The following is a 25,240-nucleotide window of genomic DNA, read 5'->3' on the forward strand; positions in this document are numbered from 1 at the left end:
CAAAAGCAAATTGGCACAAACAGATGGATCAATGTGTGATTTCTGCATGCATGAGCACCAGAAACTTGAAACAGAACTCTTTCTCAACTGGAAAAAAAATGCTGATGTGTCAACAATTTTCACAGTATGGTCAATATTTGTACAGAATTCACCAACAAACAGTTAAATGTACTGATCAAAATATCTGTATTACAGTAGCAATCATAAATGCAGCACCAGAATGTTATCCCAAATGGATTTCATATTTCAGTGTTTAGCAATTTGTGATTTTGGAGCGGTTAAAAAGAATTGCACAGTAGTAGCTCAGTCTTTTCCGTATCTACATCACATATTAAAGAAATTATATATAGTACAGAATTTTTTAGCGACATATTATTATGCAAAGTTTTCCACAGCCTGTAGAAATTTTATTTAGGAGTAGCTAAGTGTGCAGAAGGAGCCAAGAATTAACAGGGAGAGGAGATAAAACTTCTTCTCAAGTCTTCCTTCAGGTGAAATCTCTCTAATACTGTCCAGTGCACAGCTCAGTCAGGCAGATGTTTGCTTTCAGGTCAGCCTCCCTTCAGTGAGCACCTCACATTAAATCAGCTCTTGTGCAGGGGGCCAAACAAAAAAAATGTGTGCCACTTGAAATTCACACATGGCTATTTTGATGGCAGAATTTGAAAGGCAAGAGGGGATAGGGAATTGATACCCTGTGTGGGAGATAAATTATATTATCAAATAAAACACACTATTCATGTTCAAAATGCAATTTTCTGAGGTGTGAATAAAAAGAATTAGCTGATAATCTCTAGTATTAGAGAAGTGTGTTTTCCAAAGTGAAATTTACTTCTGTGCAAAAATTCAACTTGTACTTCCAAGTCATATACATTGTAAAGGGAAAATATTTCACCTCTGTCAATCTGAGGAAAAGCTGTACTACTGTGTTTAGCTGCCACAGATTATCAATTTACATTACTCAGTATAAAATATATGGTAAACACATTGTGAGGTATTACAACAGTGAGACATGATACATAATAAACTTGAGTTGGAAACTTACATTATATGTTAATTTACATCACTTACATAAATGGGAAAAAATATTGGCCAAAATCCCCTCTGTCCTTAGTGCCTATAACCTTCAACACTGCAGCAGCCTAAACAACATTGAGATTCATATTTTGATATCTGGACTGAGGTGCAAATAAGCTTCCATTTTCCAACTTGAATAATTTGCTCTGTGAATTCTACAATGGAATTTATATATGAGATAGACCTGACAAAAAGCAGTAGTAAACAAAAATCTTCCTTTCTAACAATTGATCTCAGAAACATTCACAGAATTCTATCAAAAACACCAGCTTTCTTCAGGCTTAGCTGCTCCAGGGGTTCCTAATTAAGGATTACTCATCCTACCACTTGACCACATTACACTGGAAAGCTACTTGCATTTTATCTGCTTGTGGGAACAAGATTACTGCTTGAATACATCATCTTTCACAAGATCGAAGTCTGTGTAGTACCAAAGGGAAATTCTGTTGGTTGCTTTTAACAGATTTGAAAACTACATGGCCATTAATTTCAAAATCATGTATTACTCTATATATGTGTGCCCTGTACATGTTTGGAATTACATTTAAGAAAATATAAAGAAACTCTCATGACACGAAAGAATAATAAAATCCAATCTGCATGCACTATTATTAACTGACTGTCTTTATTAACTGACTTTGAGACAAAGTCAAGGGATTTAGGTACTACCATGTAAGCACAGAAGATAACACTTTTTACTATTTGAATTCCTACCATCAAAGACAGAAATCTTATTTTCTCAGTGTGCAATCTGAATGTATCCTCCAGAGCTGCTAGAAATAGATTCCATTGTGATAGACCTTTGAAATAATTACCGCAGCCAGAAGTCTTTTGTATTAGCAGGCAATGCCTTAAGGTTTCATTTTGTGGTAAGCTCTAAATTGATCTCCTGTGACACTGTCTGAGTAAGTGGTAGGAGCTACTAGCTTAAGATTTACTCCATAACTTTTTAAGTACACCATGACCTCCTTTAATGCTGCAAGGAAGTTAATGACCTGAACATTTCACTTCTGCAGTTAGCAATGTCCTTCCTCGGCAATGGCACAATCCGCTGAGCCAATAGTGCTTTAACAAATACAAGTTTGCACTCAGAAACAACAAAGGAGAAAAGCCTTCCTGGAATTCAAGGTTGACCAGTAGTTCAAAGCAATTCAATTACTATAACAGTAAATAGGAACTGCATTTATTTTCTCATTGAATGTATTTAACGCACCTAAAAAAACCTGTATCCTGGCTATATTTAACAGTCACACATACACAGTTCCGTTAAAGCCACAAAATTCTCTATGAAGACAGGTGACAGTAAAGCTGGATTTGGATGTAAAAATTATTTGCTATATAATGGAAATAGTGCAAAAATATCTGGATCATTGGGCTCAAAGGGTCAGTGGTTTAGAAGTCTAACCAGCAGCTGGTTAAGATTGTTTCACCTCAGTGGTTAACTCCAGGCACAGTTCTGTTTAGTCTCTTTAACAACCTGTACAGAAAGCATGCTCAGCAAGTTTGAGGACAATGACAGTTTTAGCAGTCAGTACCTACACCTTCACAACCTGGAGAAATGGGCTGGCACTGAATTCTAAAGTGTTAATGCAAAGTCTTCAATCTCATGCTCCCACTGCTCTCTGTAACTATTTTAATTTGAGAGTATAGAGAAGAAATAGCCAAAATGCTCCCGGAGATGTGCAGAGAAAGGATAAGGGGTCACAGACACAAATTGCATCAGGGAACAAGTGCCAGAAGAGTCTGTAGGATCTCCATGCTGGCAGAGACTCCAAACACACTGAGACATGGCCCTGAGCACTTTCAGTGTTTTCCTTTGCTGACACACATAAAGATAGATTAAATTAATGTTAGGTAACAAGGCCTAAAATGTAAGGCATTTCCCACACCAGTGCATATATAGATTTCTGAGAATAAATGACAGAAACAAAGGGTCTAACCTCTTGCTTGTAGTCCAGGTCCACAAGTCTCCTGTGCTCCCGGACTGTCTTGGCGCACGTACCATGGTACCAGCTGGCACCTGCGCCATTTGTGTGTCTTCCACCTGAAACGAGACGGGAAAAATTCCATCTAAACCTTGTAGCCATAAAACTTCAGGCAGCACAAGTGCTAGATAGTGTTGTAAACCACCATAAGCTGTTGTTTATTTTTACTAATTGGTAACGGGAAATTCAAAAAACAAAACAAAACAAAAAAAAACAAAACAAAAAACAACCAATAACAATATCATAAACTTATCCCTATTTTCTTCTTTTAGGATGAGACCATTAAGAACACATGGAAGAAAGGAGGAAGCAAAGGTAGAAAGAAAAAAGGAGAAATAAGAAACAGAAAGGAAAGGTAGCTGCAGGAAAGTATTGGGACAGTGGGCTTGAGTGACTGCAAGGGTGCCTCAGGAAATTCCTGGGATCTTGGGTTGCTGAGTGGCAACACCTTGCAAATGCGGAGCCAGCTAAGAAAACCAACACGATGGGTCCACCATATCAAAAATAAAACACAAACAAAAAGAATTTGCAAAAACCCATCAATAACAAATACAATACTGCACTGCTTAAATTATTCTATCATTAATATAAACTGCTATGAAACTTTTACAAAGTTCCCTGCTAGTGCTGTACAATACCCCAGCCCTTAAATATAAGAAATCCAGCCAAGTCTGTTTGTTGTCACAACTCTACAATAATCCACAGCTCCAGCCATCAGCCATTTGCATGTTTTAAAGTATCTTAATGGTTTTGCACCCAGAGTTTCATTGCAACCTGCCTCTATGGGACAGCAACTAAGGCACAAGCCAGCTGAGTATGTGAGTCCATCTGTCGCAGCATGTGTGACAGAAAGGTCAGAAAGATGCTAAAGGAAATATATGGAACATGTGTTTAGTATTAGTTCATGTCATGAAATATAAATGACCCCATCTACCACTCTCTAGCAACTCTTCTTTCTTATGCTCAGCACATTATCATGTAGCTCAGATACTGAGGATACTAAAGAGATGAGGAGCAGCCAGCATTTTAAAAGACAAAACTCCAGCTCTCATTCTGACTATAAAAAGTTCTTGATCTCTATTTCTCTGGTGTTTAGAGTACTGATTTTTGTAGCTCCCCAATGCCCTTTTCAATCTTTTCATATCTTTTAGTTGCACAGAGTGTGATCTCCTAATGAATTTGCAATGATAATTCTTATGAGATGATGAAAGCAACACATTACTTTAATCTCAATTTCCTTTCATTAAGCTAAGCTTAAATTCTATTTGTACCTCTGCAACAGATAGTAGCTTCATAGGAGTTATTATTCATTTAAAAATATATTTTTTATTATTTTGTCAAGTTAATCTAACTAATGGCATCAGAATTTTCTAAACTTTGTCTCCATCAACAACAAGTTCTTCTTGTGTGTCTAGACCTTCCCACACACTCAGATAGATATTACAGAACTACCCAAACCTGTTCTTAAGCAAAAATTGTTCCACCTTCTGGAATAGTCCTCAACATTCTGTGATGAAGATCAGGGCAATGCAGAGGACACAGGGCATATGGGGATATCTTCAGCTCTGGACTATCTCAGGGCTTAGAGGGATAGAAAAATCAAGGCTATGGTAGGTTGAACAGTGTGGCACCAGGAATCAGCTCTCCTAAACACATAAGCTTGAAGTTCAGCACTTTGGATATTTTAGAAAGATCTGCTTTACGTGTTTAGAATGTCAAAAAAGTTTCTATGAAAAATTTATTCTGGAAAGTAATTCTTAGTTCTTGCAATGTTCTTTCCAAGGAGCTGGAACAAAATGTACCACTGATTCCCTGTGGGCCCAACTGAGTCTATATATCTGTTGTGAAACCTTGATTCAGATGTGTATCCTACTTTTCTAAATAGTGCAGAGTAGAAAAACAACTACTGCTAAGTAACGGAATTCAGCAAGCTCTAGAGGTAGTACAAGTTTAAAAATCATATCTGAGTTGTTTCTGGTTGATTGTCTCACATACCTGTAACTATGACAGACAGGAGAAGCTTCACATTCCCTTTCCTCAAACAAAGAGTCTGGGCACTCCCGACCCCCATTGGCAGGGAGCTGGATGATGACTCGGTGACGGGACTGCTTCCTGACTGTGACACCCCCTGCAAAGAGTACAATAGTTGGTTTCTACTGCTGATACTTAAGGTTGAAAATAATTAGGGTGAAAACAAGGTTTTTGAACCAATTGCCATAATATTGACATGCTATTTTACCCATAAAGCAGAAAAATTAAGCCTAATAGAAAAAACACTTTAATTTCATCTCAAAGCCAGAAAGCAGAACTAAACAGAAAGCAATACCAGCAATACTGAACAAATTAACAGCACACGAGAACAAAAACTAAGCTTGATTAGTTTGCTGCTACACTTTACAGTTTGAAGGTGTAAGCTTGCTTTAAACATTTACATGTAAAACTAGAAACAGAAATTCCACTCTATAATTCCTTTAAAGTTTGCAGTTTTTAATTATTATGGTCATCCATTATTAATGCTAAACAGTAAATAGTTCCTGTAGGAATTTTGATTTTAGTCATCTTCAGGTATTGGTTCCTCAGGCAGAAAATTAAGAGAAAAGCTACAGATCTGTATTAGTTCCACAGCAATGCCTGTGTTAGGTAAAAATCTTGGAGGGTTTTTATTTTTTTCATAGAGAGCAGTAGAGCAGACATTTGTCTGACTGGGCTGATATCAGCTTTGGGTGGGTTATTACAGCAGCTGCAGCTTGTCTGATCACAGAAGCGTGCTGGACCACGGCCAAGCAATTGTAATTAGGAGTGAGCAGTAGGAGAATCCCGGCGGTGGCTCTCCACCACCTGGCCACTCTTCAGCCCAGAGGAAACCCTTCACTCCCAGTCAAACAGCTCAGGGAGATGCCAGGAGCTGGCACAAGGGGCAAGACAGACGTGCAGCCCAGCAAAGCCACTGACCTTCTTGCTGGCACAAATGCGTAAACCCCATGAAATAAAAATTTTTCTGGTAGTATGGACTCACTGAATAGACAAAACACTCATAGTTCACAAATATACTGTTTTATAGAAGCTTGTACAATAGTTTGTGGTGAATACTCAGGAAGATATGCTCATTGCATCAAGAACTTTCTTAAAACCCACAGAAATGGGAACAGAAAACGATGGCATTTTTGCCCAGTATGACCTCCTCCAACAAAAATATTTCAGAAAGAACAATTAATACTGCTGTAAAATAACACATATATAATAATGAATAACTATTTCATAGATTCAATTCCCCGCTCTTTTTCAAAGGTTATGAATTTAGTATTCTTAACTCCTTTTTTCATTTGTTAGAATGCATTGAACACTGATAGGAATTACTGCAGAAATGCCTTTATGCTTTTGTCCTTTACCAAGCATAAAGAATTGGCCGTGACAGCCCAAGTCTGGATGTTTGATGTAACAATATCTTTTACATTCTGAGAGTAGCTGTGAGTAATCACCATGTCCCACACAGGGATTAGCACCCTGTGGAAGAGGGAGTATTACAGAGTCTGTCTGTAATAGTACACATTAGCAAAGTGCCTCATGTTAAGCTTAAGAAGAGAAAAAAAAAACTAATACTAGCATCACGCTAACTTCCTGTGTGATTTCATCGTAATAAAAATTCAGGGGAGACCTGCACTGTTTTAAAAAGCTTTGCCAAGTATATTAAACTGGTGTTGGATTTTATGTTTAAATCAGAACACTCACATCAACGTAAAGTCTGTTGATTTTTATTAAGTCTCTTTCAATTTTCCTCAGAATAGAAGCAGCCAGACAAAATTATGTACAACTGCATATCTACTTAGCTACATATGTATCTCCTTGTATATAAACACTTGGGTTTTTCTGTATATAAAGACTTGGGTTTTTGATGAACAAACAGCAAAAACTCAGGTATTTCCAAACCCCAAATCTGTCCGTTTTATAATCTGACAATTAAAATGCTAACATTGTGTAAGTATTGATGTTCAGATGACAAGCTGATGATAACAGCTATGTGTCTACCCTGTAACTAGTTATCACTTTATCAGTGTAAGATGCAAATGGGAGTTTGTGACATTAGGCAAAATGTGGGAAAAAATCCAAACAGATGCATATAGGAATAACTGTTCTTTTCAGCAAAAATTCTATGTCCTCCCTGCAGCAGCTATACCAGATATTTCACGTACTCTGTCAGAAGAGATGTTTATAAGCATTCTGCAAAAAATGATTGCAAGTAATTGACTCCCCATCTTTTACATACTTAAAATTTATTAACATGCAATGGATAAAATTACCTTCTTGACAAGAAGAAGGACACGGTGTCCAGTCACTGAATGGAGTCACAATGCAGTCCTTCCTACAGGGAAGCAGACAAGGTCTCACAGTTTCAGGTCGGAGACTTTCAGGGCATCTAACAAAAAAATTACAAAGAAGCATTATCAGATAAACAATCACTCTGCAATGAAGTAGTGAATTGTGTGAGGTACTCAATGCTTGTAGGCACATGAGGACAGTGCTTGTTGTCCAGAATTCACCAGGATGGAGCACAGCTATAAAAACTAGTAGCAATTAAATACATGTGGTGAAAGCAAGCCAAATCTAGTGTATGCTGCACCTCAGGATTTAAATAATCATCATCCCTCACTCACCACACTAGATTTTGTATTTTCAGGGTAATTTTCAAGCTTTCACATCATTATGAAGAAAAACCATCCCATTATTTAGCTTAGTAAAATACATCTTCAGGTCTCGTCACTTTATCATAAAATAAACTCTGGAAGGAGGCATATTTAAAATAAATAACACTGCCAACCCAGGAACAAATAGGCATAAGCTGGCTGTGTTTATGAAAGAAACCAGAAAAGGATTTAAAACTGCCAGATCAATGAGACTGAGAAAGACTGCCAGAAAAGGCAGAAAACCTTGCTTGTTTTAGGGAGAGTCTTGATCAGCATATAAAAAGGATTATTGGACTACCACATATGGGACTCATTACCCAGGTCATTTTCCCCATTCTGTGGGGATTCTGTCTTTTTTCATCAAGGAAAAACAACTCTCTATGCCACAATACTTGCTTCAGAATGATACAATAACTCTCATAGAAGCAATAAAAATATTTGAAATAATTTCAAAATTTCTGTTGCTCCAAAAACATACAGACTGTAGACTGTCTGAAGAATATGTAAAGATGTAAGAGAAACATAACATCCATGTTTGTGAGCTTATGGATCCTTATAGAAAAACATTACTATGATTAGCTTTTCCTCTTTTCAGTCCAGGGGAACTGGGACCAAAGAGGTGAGAGAGGCAAGTCTAATGGTAAAATATCAGGAAAATCTAGTCTCCATGGTCAGGAGAGAGCTATGACTGAGCAATGTGAGGAGGACAAAAGCTGATTTGCAGTTTTACAGGAACATGCTCTAGAACAATAATACTTGCTTGTGCATGCTTTCCATCAGATGTCTCTGCATTTTCCTGTCAATTCACATGTTGTTCTCAGTATGTGATCAATTACCATGAACGAGCACGAATTTCTTGGTGCCCTCTTAAAATGGGATCTCCACCCCTTCTCTTTTTTCCCCTCCCACCAATGTGAAAAAACATGAAATAACACAGCTATAGCAACACAAATCTCCATTGCCCCTATGTAAGTTCTCTCTACAATTTTTAGTCAACTTGTGCCTCAGTTCCATGTGATTCATAAAATCAGATTCTATATGCAAGGGCGTGTTTAGATATGATCAGATACACTTTAACAAAACCTCTGCTTCCAATCGCATATATTGACAATATTGTCAGAAATTTCTTTAAGATTAAAATTAAAAAATGTTTCTGAAAAGCATTGAACATTTGCTTGCTAATGTTTTTTCTTGCATTGGCTTTTCCCTTTAAAAACAGGAGAAATTATAAGCACACAAAACAGTCTGAAATACACACATTCACCATTTTATGGAGAGCTTCATCTTTCAGGAGTGCTAAACACTACAATTGCTCTTCAGATACTTAGGCAAGGCAATTAGTTCAATTAGAACACCATTCCTATGCTTTATATTGTTTGTGTTTACTATATATGGCTTAAAGCAAAGTATTGATTTTTTTGCAGTCCTTACTCAAGGTCAAATTAAACAGAAAAGATACATGCTGGAGTCTGTAACTTGTGAGGCAGATAAGGCCAATAATATTGATTGTATCATACCACAGTAATCCTTTTTATTAAGGGGAGTTTAAAACAAGGTTCCTATTTACACTTTCATGTTAAATGTCTGGGTCTTTAAAAATGATTCAGTGATTTTGATGTGACAATTTGAAGGAACAACCAAGACCTTTTTTCACTTCACATGATTCATTTATGAAAGAATAAAACAGTCCTCCTCCCAGAATTTAACATCAAATCAAAGGTAGTGGCATCTAGTAGATTTAAAAAGGATGATACATCATTAGAGATTTGTGGGATTTTTTTCTGTAAATGTACCAAACAAAAGATAATTCTATCACGACTAAATAGAACAGCAACTTAATACAGATACACAACAATTTAGATTACTGAATGTGCAGACATTACTCCCCACATTTCCATTTAAAGTAAATTAGGCTTAAATCTACAGCCAAATAAAACAGCAAATGGCAGGCATCAAGCAAACATTTTGTGTGAAAATAGCTGCCTCATGAACTTTCTAAATGACCTCTGCTACCAGTTCTTAGAGTTTTGAATCTGTTCTGAGTGGGATATATTTACTGCAAATCCCTACAAAGATATTATCAAATGCATTTTACTAGCAGCTAATCTGTATTTAACCCTAGTAACACATTAAACTGTAAACCCAAATCACTGGGCCAAGGAAATAAAAAAAAACACATAAGTGGGGAAAAAACCCCACAAATTTTGTCAAACTAATGTTCAAACTAATGCTTCAAATTAATGCCATGCCATTTTTCACTGTGCTGCAGCTCCTTGGTCTGGTTCTGAGAAGGGCTTTAGTGTATTTAGATTCCTATCACTATTTTTGAGTAGAACTGCACTAATCAATACAGCATGTTGCTTGTTTGGAAGCAGCACAAGGATCTTCAAAATGGTGCCGCTCTGCATTTCACACACATACTCCAAGAATTTTATTGTGACTCAACCTGATGGTGGTAAGGAGCCAACTGGATTTATGTAGCTGTCAGCAGAACCACCATCATAAATACTATCCATTAAAATCCATACTGAGAAAGGTATTGTCTAGTCTTCCTGTTGTGCCAGTCTTGTATTTTTAGAAGGTGAAATGTCCCCTCATGAGAACACACAGAAGAGGGTATTTTTGCCTTTGCAAGCAGTTTTTGGTGATAAAAATATAAAGCAGTAAAATCAAAACATTATTACAGCATGAAGACACTTTTAAAGATCGTTACTTTTTCGGGCCTACTTGTCCCACGTTGACTCTGACACAGATGACCTTTCTTGTCTGCATCCCCACGGAACAGGTGGCCTCCCCGTTCCAGCTGGCAGAGGAGTTGAAAGCAGAGACAGACGTGTCCTCTATGCACTGTCCCCACGGGCCAGTCTGCCAGTGGTACACAGTGCAGGAGTGCTCGTTGCAGCTGCGCGTCTCCTGCAGGGCGCTGCTGTTCGGGCACTGCACTCCTCCTGGAACAGTAACAGAGGGCAAATGATCCTTCACTGGAACAAGATATAATTTTTATTTAAAAAAAACCACACACCGCAAACTCACTTTGAAGTTTTCTTAGTTATATATTATGTTTGATTACATGAAAGAAATGCTGTTCCTTTTTCCTCCTCTTCATATGCCCAATATCGACTTTCATAAATTTCAGTCAACAAGCCACACAGAACAGACTGTTCATGGACAGTATTTAAGTCTGTACCAAAAGGACAACAAAATAATCATAATTTCTATAACACTAATGTGCTTGGAGTGGTCTACAGCCTTATTTTTTCAGTGTTCTCTAGAAGTGAACACTGAAAGACTGCAAGAGATCACAAAAGGATGTATGAAGGCTGTAGACAGAAGAAATGGTCAATTATTCTAATTATACATGTGTAAAGACCTCTGTTTATGTCTAATTCACAGATGAATTGAAAAGATTTTTGGAGCTCTTCTCCTAGCTCCCAGTGGATGTTTATCCATATTATGTGAACCAATGAGGATGGCACAGCTGGCAATTCCAGGTCCAGATTAAGATAACAAAGCCTGTTTCAGGTTAAGATTAAAACGCAATCAAGTGTCAATGATTGTGAAGAAAATCTATCTTTGTTGTGCTTGGTTTCTTTGATAGTATGTTCAGTTCATTATATTCAAGCACTTCAAACTTACTTTGGCCTCCCAGTCCTCCAGCAGAAATGAAGAGGTCTTTCCTATGAATGCTGATCACAGGCTATTCCAGGTCCAGCCCTGTGAGCAGACATCACACCTGCTAAATATCTGGTGTCACTAGAATCTAGGTTTGAGATTCTGGCCTAAAGTAACAATGGGACCCCTATCTCCAACTGATGGAAAGGCAGCAAAAAACCTAAGCAACATTTTAGCCTCTCCTAAAAGACAAGAAAAGTAGGAGAGACAATTGAAAGAGGAGCTTTTTATTAGTTAATGCTGATGATCCATATGACTTTTCTCTAAAATGCATGCTCCCACCAAATGCATGTTGTAGAGTATATTATTTATACCCCAGCACTAAACTTCAGGTTTGCATGTCTGCTAGACAGATATGTGGGAGGGAGGGAGTTTTAAGCACCCGTTGTTGAAATTAAACAAAAAAAGTAAATATAATGAAAGAAACAATGAATGCTTCAAACTCTCCAACACAAGAAAATCAAGTTGCCAGTATAAAAATACTTTATACAACAAGTTTCTCTGTATGGTCTAGATCTGCAGCAAACATGAGAAAAGGTTCATTCTAATGAAAACACAAGATAAAGTCATAATTCTCAATTTATTTCTCTAGGAATATTTTTAATTTCTGTCTTTTTCCTAAAAATACTGATTCAACTAAGCGACAGGAAACGTCATATCAGTTGAAATTTCATGCCACAGACTAGCTAATCTTAAATTTTGCAAAGCAGGATTAGAAAAACCTACAAATACGTGAATTTAATTCAAGAATAACTCAAATTTTTTGGTAGAAAATAGATGCAACTCAAGTCTATCAGAATTGTTTAAAATATATTTTAAATATAGATTTAAAATATTGAAAAAATGTTAAAAATATTGAATGCCACAGGCACCAGTTCTTAAGACATTTGAGAATAAAGTGATAACTTAGGTTCAGTTTCGGCAGCTACGCAAGAATATATATTCAGGGGAAAAAAAGAGATTGACATTGACTTGTAAATGAAAAACATTGGGGCATGAATGTCTGCAGCTCAGTGGGAATCCAGTTCTGTTCAGATTAAACCAGGAGTTAAAAAACATGCAAAGACTGAACAAAATGTGGAAATAATACGACTAAAATAAAAATCAATGTGCCATTCCATCCAGGAAAACAGCATTCTCTTGTGCTTCCTCCAATTTAACTGGGTACAGAAAATCAGAAGGGGCTGGAAAACTGGCAGTTAGAGATGCCCTTTACAACATCTGTATAGGGGTAATAACTTTATGAGCATATCCCCAGTAGAGGACAGGTTTGACAGGAATGTAAAAGTTAATGAGTACCACAGAAAAAAAATAAAATAGACATTTGAATTAATCAGAATATAGGAAAAAGGGACATACAATAATAAACACATCCTTTAATAATAAATGATCAGATGACAGTAAATGACTTCTTGGCAGTACTAAAAATAATAATTTCAAGGATACAAAAACCAATTGGGGCTGAAGCATTTAGTTTTGGGTTTGGATTTTTGAGCAAAGTAGACTTGGAAGGGAAAGCCTAGCTTTGCAGAGGGGCTTGCATATTGCTCATAAAGTAGTTGACAGAATTGTCATACACTTAGATTGCTTTTCTGCCTGGTTTGGAGCTGCTAAAGGGGTAAGACACCTTGCTCTAGGATATTCAATGACTGGATTTTAAATTTTTTTTTTGGTGACATTGACTCGATAACTTTGAAATTTCAAAATGTTAAACATTTTTTTAAAGCATTTTGGATCATTCTAATTAATCATTTTGATATCCCTTGTTTTTGCAAAGGCATATAGTTTTATAAATGCATTTCTAAACAGCTGGAATAATCTCAAAGTTTGAGAAAACAGATGTGACTGAAGTGCCTGTTGTATTCTAGTGAGTGAAATGGGTGTAACTCATTTCTTTGCTGTAGGCAGGAGGTAGGCACTTCTTAAGGCAACTGCACTTCCTGAGGACAGACACAGTCAGATCCAAGACTGTTCCTGCTCTGCAAACACTGATGCTCCCTCCTTTGGTTTATATCAGTTTCACAAACCAAGCAGACCTGTCTGAAATACACAACAGGTCAGGATGCAGAGTGGGCTCATGGTAGATGCGAGGTCTGTCCTCAAGAATTTTCCAGGACAGAGTATGAACCCCTGACTCTCACCACACTCAGCAATCTGAGGTGATGGGCTCCTGAGCAAAAGAAGCACAGTAACATACACTGCCCTGGCTCACCTTTCTCACACAGGTGTCAGGTCACTTAGTAAGTCTTGCCTGAAAATTCAGGTTGCACAGTTACAAAACTAAGTGGGGTTTTTTTATTCCTGTTTAATGAAAAACCTCATGCTCTCCAAAACTTATTCTTTTGTGAATGAGAAATTTGCTGCTGAAATAAATACTCATTCTATGCTTTCAGATTTAATTACCAAGCATTGTTCTTTCAAGCCAGGAAAATACAAAAATTAAAAACAAACTCAATAAATGTAGGAAGAATAAATACATTAAAAACCCCTAAGCATAACTACTTGTGTGCAACTATGTAGTCACACTGTATTGGAATTTAACAGGAATAAAGCATATAAACAATAATCTGTTAAGTATTGATAGGAAACTCCTTTGATCCAGATATTTCTTACATATTCAATAAATCAATCTTGCAGATAGATGAGAAGAGTTGTTGGTCCCTGTCAAACAGAATATCTGATGAGATGGACAACTGATATTCTATACTATCTAAATGTGATGTTTAGTGCTCTGTGCTGTATGGTCATACCAAATAGTCCTTATGGCATTACACTTTGCTGATCTATGAGCATGTAACACCCATAGCAAAGCACTGGTGCACATATGCATCCCTGCCCTAAGAGAATAATATTAAAAAAACTTCCCTTCCCTCTCATTTTAATAAATTAAGCTTTTAAGTTTTCTTATTTTCCTCTTTGCATTATTTTCCTCTTTTGAATTTTTGGTTTTTTGGGTTTTTTGGTTTTGGTTTGGCGTGTTAAATCTTTACTTTTCCAAAATTGGTTTTACTGATAAAACTTAGGATGTACTCACAACATTACTGTTATGCTGTATTGCACCAATTTTCCAGTCTATGGCAGTGTATAATCAAAACAAAATCAATCTACATATTTATTACTTACTGAAAAACTAAGATTAATTCAGTTCTTTTGAGTCTCAGGTCCAATAGTAATGTGAAACAGTCGTAGTGCACACTACTCATTGTATAAGATATATTGTAAGCAGGGAGTAAAAAGAAGAACAGAAATATTAAACAGAATATAAACCAAAAGTAGACACACCCTACATTCGAGAGACAGGCTGAGTTGTATGCAATACCTTACTGGATTTATGCAGAACAACTGTATGATGTATCAGCTAACATCACTATGTCCTTTGCTCTCACTTTTTATTTTGAGACAGTGACTTTTCTGAGTTTCTTACTGTACCATGAAGATATATTTGACAGTGACAGAAATGAGCTAACACTATAGGCAGTCTCACAGGCAAATTTATAAATCACTTTGCCTTTCAAACCTTCAAGCTGAGGACAATGATCTCAGAAAAAATACCAAAAAATTTTTATTGTGACAGTCATTTTCACATGGAGTCATCTCACAAAGCACAGTAAGTCTTTATCTTGTGAAAAGACTCCTTTCTTTCCCCTGAATGCAAGTAAATAAGCCCATCCCAGATGTGCATGACCACACCGTGCCTGAGGCTCTGCAGTGTGTGGTTTGAGCACATGAAAAGGGTCTTGTATGGAATGAGGAAATGCTGATGAGAGGGTGTACAACTGAGGTCAGCTCCTGGCTCAAGCAGAAATCAGTGTAGTGCTGGAGGGGCAGTTGGTATCCCAGAGCTCATTAGAAAACTTTGTCGCTGTTGTAATTTACATATGGCTTATATTTGTTGTATTTTACATACAGCTTATAGTTTTTCTGTGAACCTATTCTTTACACTGAGGAATTATTATAATACTACTGAATTATTCCTATTCTAAATCAAATTAAAAATTTATTAGACTGTGGTTGTTTCCTGGTGGCCAGTCATGTTAACTTGATGGTTTCTTCAAACCAATTCAGCAGCAGAGATAGATTGGTACTAAGAGGAAAAAAATTTCTTAGGTGTGAAATGACATAGCTCTATTACAGACAGTCATATGCCAATGTTAACAAGAAAAAATGGTAGAATATAGTATTTTTCATTTCAAAGAAGAGAGAAACTGAAGAATCACAAACAATACTTGATAAAAAGCCATCTGAGAGCCAGATAAAAAACCTATTTCTCATGTATCTATAGAGCCTCAAAAATTTCAGGGGGTGCTCATGTTTAAGTACCCAAATGAATGAGAATTAAATGTACCAGATACTTTGATGGATTGCAGTATTCATTGTGTATGCAATGACTGCAATGCTTTGATCTGTCTAGGCTTGTGCACTGAATGACTAGCAGGAGGATGTGTGTGATCAAGGACTCACACCTGGACTCCTTATGTCATTTTAGAATACAAATTTAGCCTTATTCATGGATTTGCAACAGTCTTGCATATTTTTTCTTTAATTAATATCAAGTCCTGATATATAATAGGAATAGTATATATTTATTCACAATATATTTTTCCTGTTGTGTTTTGAGTAAAAAACTCAAGGTAACAGGATACAGAAATTACTATGGAATAGCTTACCTACCCTGGTCTGTCTCTCATACCAACAGCTCAAGAAAAGGTTCAGAAATCCAAAAGAAAACTTGTGTGACTGTTCAACTGAACAGAACTGATAGCTGTTTTCAGAACTCAGCTTTAATGTGTAGATGGAATTACTGGTCTTACATGAGACTTGGAACTTTTAGTTTTACATGATGCTTGCAGAGCTTCCATCTACAGTTCTGGGCATTTTTTCTAAGTTCTGAATGGAACCGAGAACTGCATGTTTTCCAAAAAATGCTCAACATGAAGCTTCCTTTTATATCAGTGAATACAGATATTCAAACACATTATTATATTCTGTGCTCCTAGAACAAGAAATGAGCTCCCAGCACCCAGTATTTTATGTTTTGGGAACTCAGCTGATCTCAGTCATGGGATTCTGGAGGTGAAAAGTCATTCAGTTATTTGTCATGTAACAAATGACTAAGAGGCATAACAGGAGTATGAGGAGAAAGATGAAAATAACTCTCATTCCACTGAAGCATAAAAAAAAAGTTAAACTGATAAATGTTTTAATATAATACAAGAAAAGGTGAAAAGTACTTTCCAGCTAAAATTGTAAAAATACCCTAAACTGTGGAAGCTTCTTTAATTTATTTATATACTTTCATTCTCTGCGTAAGGAGTACTTTTTAAGATTAAGCATAAGAAAGTGGTTTAATTTTTCCAGTAATTTAGGTTTTTGAGTTCTATGGCATGCTTGTCAGGATTTAAATTTCTGTCACCAGCAAAATTACAAAAGTACATCAAAAATCTATTGTCGTGACCTAGATGGACAAGCAAGAAGCAAATGAATATATGTTTATTTGAATTATATGGCTCTGTTTCCCACAAAATTAGTCTGTTCGACGCTTTATAAAAGAAAGGGAAACAACAAACCAAATTTTTTTATAATTTTAAAAGTGTTTCTACTTTGTTACATTGGATCCATCTAAATAATTTATTATTTGAATCACCTACTAAAATAGAGTATCGTTCTGATTGCCACTAACATTTCTAGCAAAAATTCCTTTCAGAGAAAAAGTTGAAAGTGCTCTGCTATGTTTTTTTTACAATCACCCAAATTCTGCCAAAAGCAGAGTACACTTTTAGCAATGTTAGCTGTGTCTGCAAACAGCAAAGTGTACAGCTGTTCCATTTCATTGCTTCCATATCTTGCAGCTTTCATTTCTCAGCTAAATTTGATCTTAGGATAAAGTAATAAAATGTTCAATAGTTTAAAAGAAGAACAAGCACATGCATGTAATCGTTTTATACTGAGGCATTTAACTTTTCTCTCAGTAATACATGTGAGTAAACATCTTCCAAGAACTCTTTGGTGGCTGTGTCTCCTGGCTCCTGGTGTTGCATGACGCATTGGCACACTTGACATGGCCATTTTTGAACCATGTTATATACAGAATACATTTCCTCTATAACCCAGCCACCCCTCCAAGTACTTAAAACCAAAACAAAAAGAGCTGTAGGAACCATGGAAAATCATAAAAGAATAGCCATGAATCTGTATTTAAAACCTGTTTTGTCCTCTCCTTCATATTCCAGCTATGTCTTCTCTTTCCAGACGCTGCAGATACTGCACAAGGATCACTTGAACAAATGGGAACCATTTAAGAGTGAAGACTTGCAGGGCAAAACCCAAAGTTTTGCTATGAATAACAATGTTAGTGGGGTAATACAAGTTACCAGAGAAAAGAAACCCCAAAACCCTTTTGCTAACATTTGAATCATTAAAACTCTCAACTTTTCAGCATTCAGGATACATATATCTTTCCAAATTAGACAACATTTGAATAATTAAAACTCTCATCTTTACAGCATTCAGGATACTTATATCTTTCCAAATTGGACATAAATTAGCGTTGTTAACCTGTATCGGATGAAAAGTTTGTCTTGTTTAATTTTAATGAAAACAAGAAAATCGTATCTCTGAAATAGAAACAGTAACATTAGGCACACTAAAAAAATATGGTAATATTGCCTGAAATGAGCAAAATAAACCCTCTTTAAAACAGTTTTAGGTACCAGAAGTAAATAGTAAATACAGATATATGCACACACATACACTTGTGTGTGTATACATCTGCATGTAACAATCAGGGAGTAAGCAGTTTTGTGCAAATGTAACCTAGTACGGTTATCCTAAATGTAGGATAACCATAAAACAGCTTTAGGTACCAGGAGTAAATGTAGGACAGCCATTTAAACAATTCTGTTTTATTTAAAAAACCCAAAATATGATCTAACAGTTTGTTTCTGTCGACCAAGAGATCACTTTGACGTTACGGAGGCAGTGGAGGTTTGGCAATCCCAGAGGCGAGGGCGAGCCCTTACCTTCCCCCGCGTAGGCCAGGATGGAGCGGGCGCGCAGCTGCTTCCCTTCCGTGGTTTTCCCGGAGCAGGTGTGCGAGCAGGAGGACCAGGCAGACCACGCGCTGAGCACGCAGTCCTTGGGGCACGGCGCTTCGCACACCACCGGGATCGGGTAGATGGCATCTCTGCACAGCTGCCTGTCAACCTCTTCTCCTGGGGGAAGAAAAATAAAAAAAAGGCCGTAGCAGTCTATCATTTGCTAAATTAACTTAAAATGAGCAATCCAGTCCAGATGGGCGCACAAATAAATTAGATTCTGTTCTTGTGTATAAACAAGGTAAATAGATTTTTTTATTACTTGTCTCCTCTGCCTCAATTCTAGAAGAGCATACTTAAACCTAAGTTGATTTGATATTCTCATGAAGTGAATGCCGGCCTGGGTGGTATTTAGGCTTTTATTTTGCAATACATGACCCCACACAAAATCCAAATATAGCAGAGCATATAACAACCCTATGGAAAACTGTACATAGAGATGCATGTATAAAAATGACCCAGTTTTCATCCAGATTTGTGGGAGAAGGGGAAAAGCATCCTAATTTAGCCAGTTTATAATCCACGATTCATCCTTTGAATTGCAGCTATCCATCAAAATATGCAGTAAATTACAGTCAGAGTGTTGTTTGGTTAGAAAGATCTTCATTTGTTAGCAAATCAGCAACACATCACTCTTTGTGTCATGGAGGTCTGACAAGATCTATGCATTTGTATTCTGTAGATACACATTTCATTATAATCATAAGATCCAGGCTGGTGTGAATTGCTTAATGAAATATTAGCTAGCATTTAAGTAGCAGGGTTGCTTTTGTTTTCAATCAGGTAATCACAGGACCACTGTGTCTGAGGTCTGTCCAAACAGCACCTTAATCACAACATGGATAGTTTTGTCAGGTGACATGATTTCTTGATCAAATAAGTTAATACTTATTAAGGAGGAAAGAATGAATGATCACATATTCTGGTATAAGTAAGTAATCATGATAGATCTTCATATTGGAGCAAATGATGGAAAAAACGAAGGAGAGAAAGATTCAGGTCCATGTTTTAGAATTCTAGCCTTGTTAGCACAACATAATGTCTGTTATGAGGAACTGAAAATGTTGAATCTAGGAACACACTGGACTTCTGAGGCATTGACAACCACATACAATTAAGGAATGAAAGAGTCAGCTCATTTGTAAACATAAAACTTTTTTTTAAATTATTTTCTAAAAAGGATAATACTTCAAAGCATCTCAATGCCTTTTGTGCTACATGATCTCTGCTGTACTAGGGTATAAAACCTTCTGTTATGATTCATCTATTGAAGCACTCTTGAATTTTACATAATCCTGCGCTGCCTACATTATGCACTTTCTAAGACCCATCATGTCAACCCCTTTGTTTTAATAGCCAGTGTCAACAAAAAAATGTCTTATCAATAGTTGCAAATGAATGTTAGTCTTCAATACAACAAAATATTTGTTAGATATATTGATCAAATACCCCGTAATTGAATCATAAAGCCATCAGTTACTGTTAGTAACTACCACAATGGATTCTGAAAGCTAATTCAGTAAGAACTGAGCACATTATAAATGAAGCTAGATATGTAAAAACTCTGCTTTATCGAGTCTCAAATTAGACTTTATTGCCCAATAGACATATAATAATGAATGTATTCAAATACTAATCAAAACAGAAACTACATAAACTACATTTTTGTCATTCAAAGTTTACGGTCTTTTAAATAAGAATCTCTTAAACTGAGTTCCTGAAACCAGGAGGTGTTGTTTTAGTACTAAATCAGACCATGAGATCCAGAAGTGTTAACCAAATTCTTTGTGAAAGAGTTACAGATGAAGGCCATCCATTCAATATTAGATCCTTTTGAACAGTGCCAAATATTTTAGTCATAAGAATATTTAAGCACAACAGAAGTACAAACATCAATCTTCCCTGGTTCTGAAAACCCAGGAAAATTCTGCAGCTCATGTTTTTAAAATAGCCTAAAGTAGTCATAGTCATCTGAATTATAAAGACCTTTGAGATCAAGTCAGTCTCAACGGCTATATTTTCCCATATTAAAATACAAATTTGAGCCCTGCCAAAGGCTTTGTGGTTCTCCCATGCCAAGTTCTGCTTCCCTCACTGGACTCAGTCTTTGCATCAACTGTTCCCTTTGTTATATTGCAGGTCATCACACCCTGACACCAGTGCAGGAGGCATTCCTTCCTGCTTCATCAGAAGGGCATTTGTTTGGGCTCAAGAACAAGAGATGGAGGAGAGGACTAAGCTTCTTTTTCAGACAGGAAGAAAATCTAGAAAAGAGGTGAAACCTACTCTCAAATTGTTCCATTGCTAGATAAGACTCAATAAGGTAAACTGCTAGGACACATGCACACTTTGCAATAAATGCTACTATTACAATAGTGTGTCACAGTATAAACAAACAAAACTATACTGAACTTATTTATCACTTATTGTCTTTTAATTTTTTTTTTCAATTTAAACTCAAGCTTAATTTGGTGCCACAATGAAAAATTTTTTGACCTAGTTTCAGTCTGTTTATACCTCAAATGAAACCAAGTCTTCACTCTCCCCCAAAATCAAAGGCCCTATTTTTTGTTTGCTTTTACAGAGAAAACATTCTAGAGATATCTATCTTACACACTGGCATTTCGTTTTTGTCATGTGTCCAATTCTTATCTGATGAATTCAATAGCATAGAAATGTAGTTGGAAGAAATATCTTATAATGGGTACTTCTTATCTTCAGGGAAATATTTTATTTATACTAAATTGTTTCTGACATTTCACTAATGATTTTATGAGCAACTTGACCTTTTTTGCCTTCCTCTTTAAAGGGTGTAGTGTAGTCAACCACCAGGAACCACTCAACCATAAGCTGGGAACAATGCCAGTGTAAAGACTACTTAGAAAAAGTCCCATTTGAAAATCTGAGTGTTGAAGCTGGTCCAGAGAAGAGCCATGAAGGTGAGCAGAGGACTGGAATATGTCTCCCATGAGGAATGAGAAAATTGAAGTTGCTCAGCCTGGAGAAGAGAATTCAATGAGACATTACAGCAGCCTTCTAGTGCCTGAAAAAGGCTGACAAGAAAGATGAAAAGGGGCTTTTTGAAAAAGCATGCCCTATGCAATGATAGGACAAGGGGGAAAGGATTTAAACTAAAAGAGAGAAGATTAAAGAAAATATTCCTTACTGCAAAGGAGGAGAGGCACTGGATAAGTTGTGTGTAGACATGATGGATGCTCCATCCCAGGTTAGAGGGAGCTGTGAACAACCTCTTTTAGTGGAAGGTGTCCCTGCCCATGTCAGAGAGGTTGGAACCAGATGACCTTTAAGGTCCCTTCTAACCCAAACCATTCAATGATTCTATGATTTCATTTTAACATTATGGATATAAATTTATGTTGCATAAGTACTGAAGACAGAACTCAAAAAAATTTACTGAAAGGCATGTGCCCTGGGTTACTTATACTCTAAACAACAGAATGACAAAAAACTAAAAAGCAGAGACATGAAAACAGAATATGACATTTCTGTCAAGAGAAATCTTCACCACTTATCAGTTGACTTTTTCATGAAAATCTAGCAATGGAAGCTAGCAATATTCCATATTTGCAGACAATGCCTATGTTGTTGAATTATATTTCTCTCTTAGGCAAGAGACACACCATTTGAACTAAAATCTCCAAATAGCATTTAAGGAAATGACAGCATATAAAAATGGCAGGAGGCAAAAGAGGGTTTTTTTTTCAGAAATTTAAAATATCAAAAGTTGTTTAAACCTTTCCTGGGATATTTTTTTTACAGATTTACATCAGTGAGGAGTGCTGACAGGACAGTCTTTTGAATACACATCTCTTTATCAAATAATTATGCTGGATCCATCTGAACAATCAGCAAAACAAGCCACTACATTAAGACCTCCTTTTGGCCAACTTCTTGGCTCAAAGACTTCCTGATATATATGCCCAAGTGAGAGCCACTATTGAACTAAAAAACTATTTAGCTGTTTTAAAACAAACAAACAAAAACAACCAAAAACACCAAGCCAAAAAAAAAAAAAAAAATCCCAGACTACGGAATAGGCAAATTTTTATAGATCAGAGAGGTAGACTGTGAATAGCATTCAGGAGAAATTGATTAATAATATCAGTATTCATATCACCATTCTTGTTTTATTACATTCACAAAGCAGGTATTGTATCTGTAAAATTTAGTCTGAAAGCTAAAAGTTGAGCTAGACCACGTTGTGTGGTTAATGCAGTTGAATCATGTCAGCCCTTTGTGTTTTTGTCTACTCATCTGTAAAATGTATCTAGTATTTAAGTTTCTTGTAAAATGCTTTAAGTTCCAATGGGAAGCATTCCTAGAGCTGGAATCACTAGAGAGACATGTTAAAGAAACCCTCTTGCTTATTGTGCATCTTTTAACATGGTGCATGCTTCAGTGCACAGTAAAAAATTGCTGTCAAATTCTGACCTGTAGGAAACGGGATGGCAAGCAGCAAGCACTTAACAGAGAGAAAAATGTTTTTAAGCCTTAAAATGAACAGTAAAATCACTGCAAGAATCAATGAGGCATAGAGAACAACTTTAAAAAAATCAGCATAAAATAAAGTTGCTGCTGGAGCCCTATGTAATAAGTCAATGAGCCTGGTCTCAGTTCTAAACAAGGAAAGCAGCTATTATTTCTGAAAGGGACCTGTAGCCTGATATAAACTAAGTAAATTTTGACAATAAAATAAAAATAAGTGGAATTAAATCAAGAGAATTTTTTGAACTTCAATGGCTAACATTACTTTTAACATGCCTGTGTAATCAGTAAATGACAGGAATATCATACATTGATAAAACAAAGTTTACAGTAGTATTTCAAAGTTCATAAAAGAAGTAATGGCAGCAACTGAGCCCAAATGCTAAAATTGAACTGCAGACTTCATACTACTTATTGCTTGTTTCAATACATTCAAATTTAGTATTATATCTTCAACTTGAAGTAAAAAAAGTCTATTTTATCGGTATCTTGTACATGATGTGTCATTCATTGGAAAACTGCTGGGCAGCTGAAATGTTTGGAAAAGCAATCCAGAGCTCAACTTTTAAGGTGATCGTGGGTGAAGGAGGTTTTTTCATTATTTAACTGCCTTCAGTAATGTCCCTAAGCATGGAGGCTGCAGGAGAAAAATGCAGTATTACTTCACACAATAGCAAAATCTGTGAGCTGTGTTGTTTTCCATTGACTGTTTCCTTTCTTTCCTGTGCAGAAAAATAATCAACAGGAAAGTATTGAACTGCCTCTAGTATGAGTTGTAAAGGCTGAAATGGCGGAGAATGTTCTTTGTCTTGAACTCCTGTGCAGTTTCCCAAATGCATTCCTTTCACATGAGGGCCTATACCTGTCCTTAGACTGACCCTCTTGTCAACCTCAAAATGTGTCAGACTGGCTGAGGAGCCAAAAATCCTGTGTGGACTCTGTCCACCACCAAGAACAAAGTATGCCTATCCATATTCAAAACTTACTAAAACCAGATCTGTGCTCTGTGCTCAGTCCTTCTTTCAACTGGCACTAACTTTAACCACAGTCACAGTTAGTAAACCATATCCTTCTCCACTAAAAATCATCAGTCCATAATCCACCTGCCTCAACATTACAGGAATGTTATGACTACACTGTAAGAGTAGAGAAGCAATGTTAATGAGTTTAACTGTAATGACTCTAAAGACAATTTTTAAAAAATTTGAGAAAATCATTAAGTAGGAAACTGTACAAACTTATCCAAATGTGAAATTCTACACTAGATTTTCTCTAGTAATAACCTGGTCAACACATCTGTTGATGAGTCTAATGCAAAATAGAAATTCTTCACATTACAGAAAAGCTATCTAAGTTATCAAATTCTTATACATTTTCACATGCCAGGACACCTTACATCTGCAAATGAGCAGACAGTAATCAATCATCAGGATAAACTGAAATTATTGTTTTAATTTCTAATACTTCTGCATTTCTTTCAAATCACTAATACCTTATCAAACTTCACCACAACAGGAAAAATCATGCCTGCCTAGTGTGAATGGTGACAGCAAATTGTGTTTTCCTTCCAAACCTAGAAGCTCCAGAAGTAGTGTGACGTTTTCTTTTTAAAATGTTTGGAAAAGGACCCAGGACTGGCTTTTTTTTTTCTTTTCTTTTCTTTTTTTTTCTGGTAATTCTATTTTGTTGTTTGTTTTTCCCTATACAGGAGGAGTTCTCTGAGGAACACTGTCTTAGAGCACGTGTCTCTAATTAAAATGTATACACAACTTCAAAACCATGACCCAGATTTTTCATCAGGGAGAATTTAGAAGTGAATTTCTGAAAACCTAATCAAATAGAAAGGAGAAATGATAATATTTACATGAAAGTGATCATTTACCATTTTGTTTAATTGAACAATCTTAAGAGTATTTGGAAGAAAAAAAAAACAGCACTGCAGCAGTATCTGACTGACAGAACAAGTTTTGCCCTTCAGTCAGCTCAATACTAGCAAATAGCACATATTTTGATAGACAATAGGAAACTTTAAATGTTTTACTAATCCCATTATCCTTCATATCATGTTGATGGTATTTATTCATAACTGCTCCAAAAAAACCTTTTAATGTTAGCAAAATGGCAGTGTCTTTCAAAACAGCAGCAAGGCTATTACCTTAGCAATTATTTTCCATTACAGTTCTTGAATCAGGTGTCAAAAAATATCGATAAACTTTCAACACTT

The 25,240-nt window shown here is 36.3% G+C and overlaps 1 protein-coding gene across 1 annotated transcript in view; it reads right to left on the reverse strand.

The window, feature by feature from the left end:
• THSD7A (thrombospondin type 1 domain containing 7A) overlaps nt 1-25,240 on the reverse strand; it is a 189,228-nt gene that overhangs the window by 50,353 nt on the left and 113,635 nt on the right. Inside the window, exons 7-11 of the mRNA XM_058800424.1 lie at nt 18,436-18,627; nt 10,458-10,692; nt 7,361-7,476; nt 5,058-5,190; nt 3,018-3,121 (exon numbers count right to left, since the gene is read on the reverse strand). Of these exons, the coding sequence (XP_058656407.1) occupies nt 3,018-3,121; nt 5,058-5,190; nt 7,361-7,476; nt 10,458-10,692; nt 18,436-18,627 (780 nt within the window). The remainder of the gene's footprint in view (nt 1-3,017; nt 3,122-5,057; nt 5,191-7,360; nt 7,477-10,457; nt 10,693-18,435; nt 18,628-25,240) is intronic.

Source organism: Ammospiza caudacuta, chromosome 1 (genome assembly GCF_027887145.1).
Source record: "Ammospiza caudacuta isolate bAmmCau1 chromosome 1, bAmmCau1.pri, whole genome shotgun sequence".
In the NCBI taxonomy this organism is placed as follows: Eukaryota; Metazoa; Chordata; class Aves; order Passeriformes; family Passerellidae; genus Ammospiza; species Ammospiza caudacuta.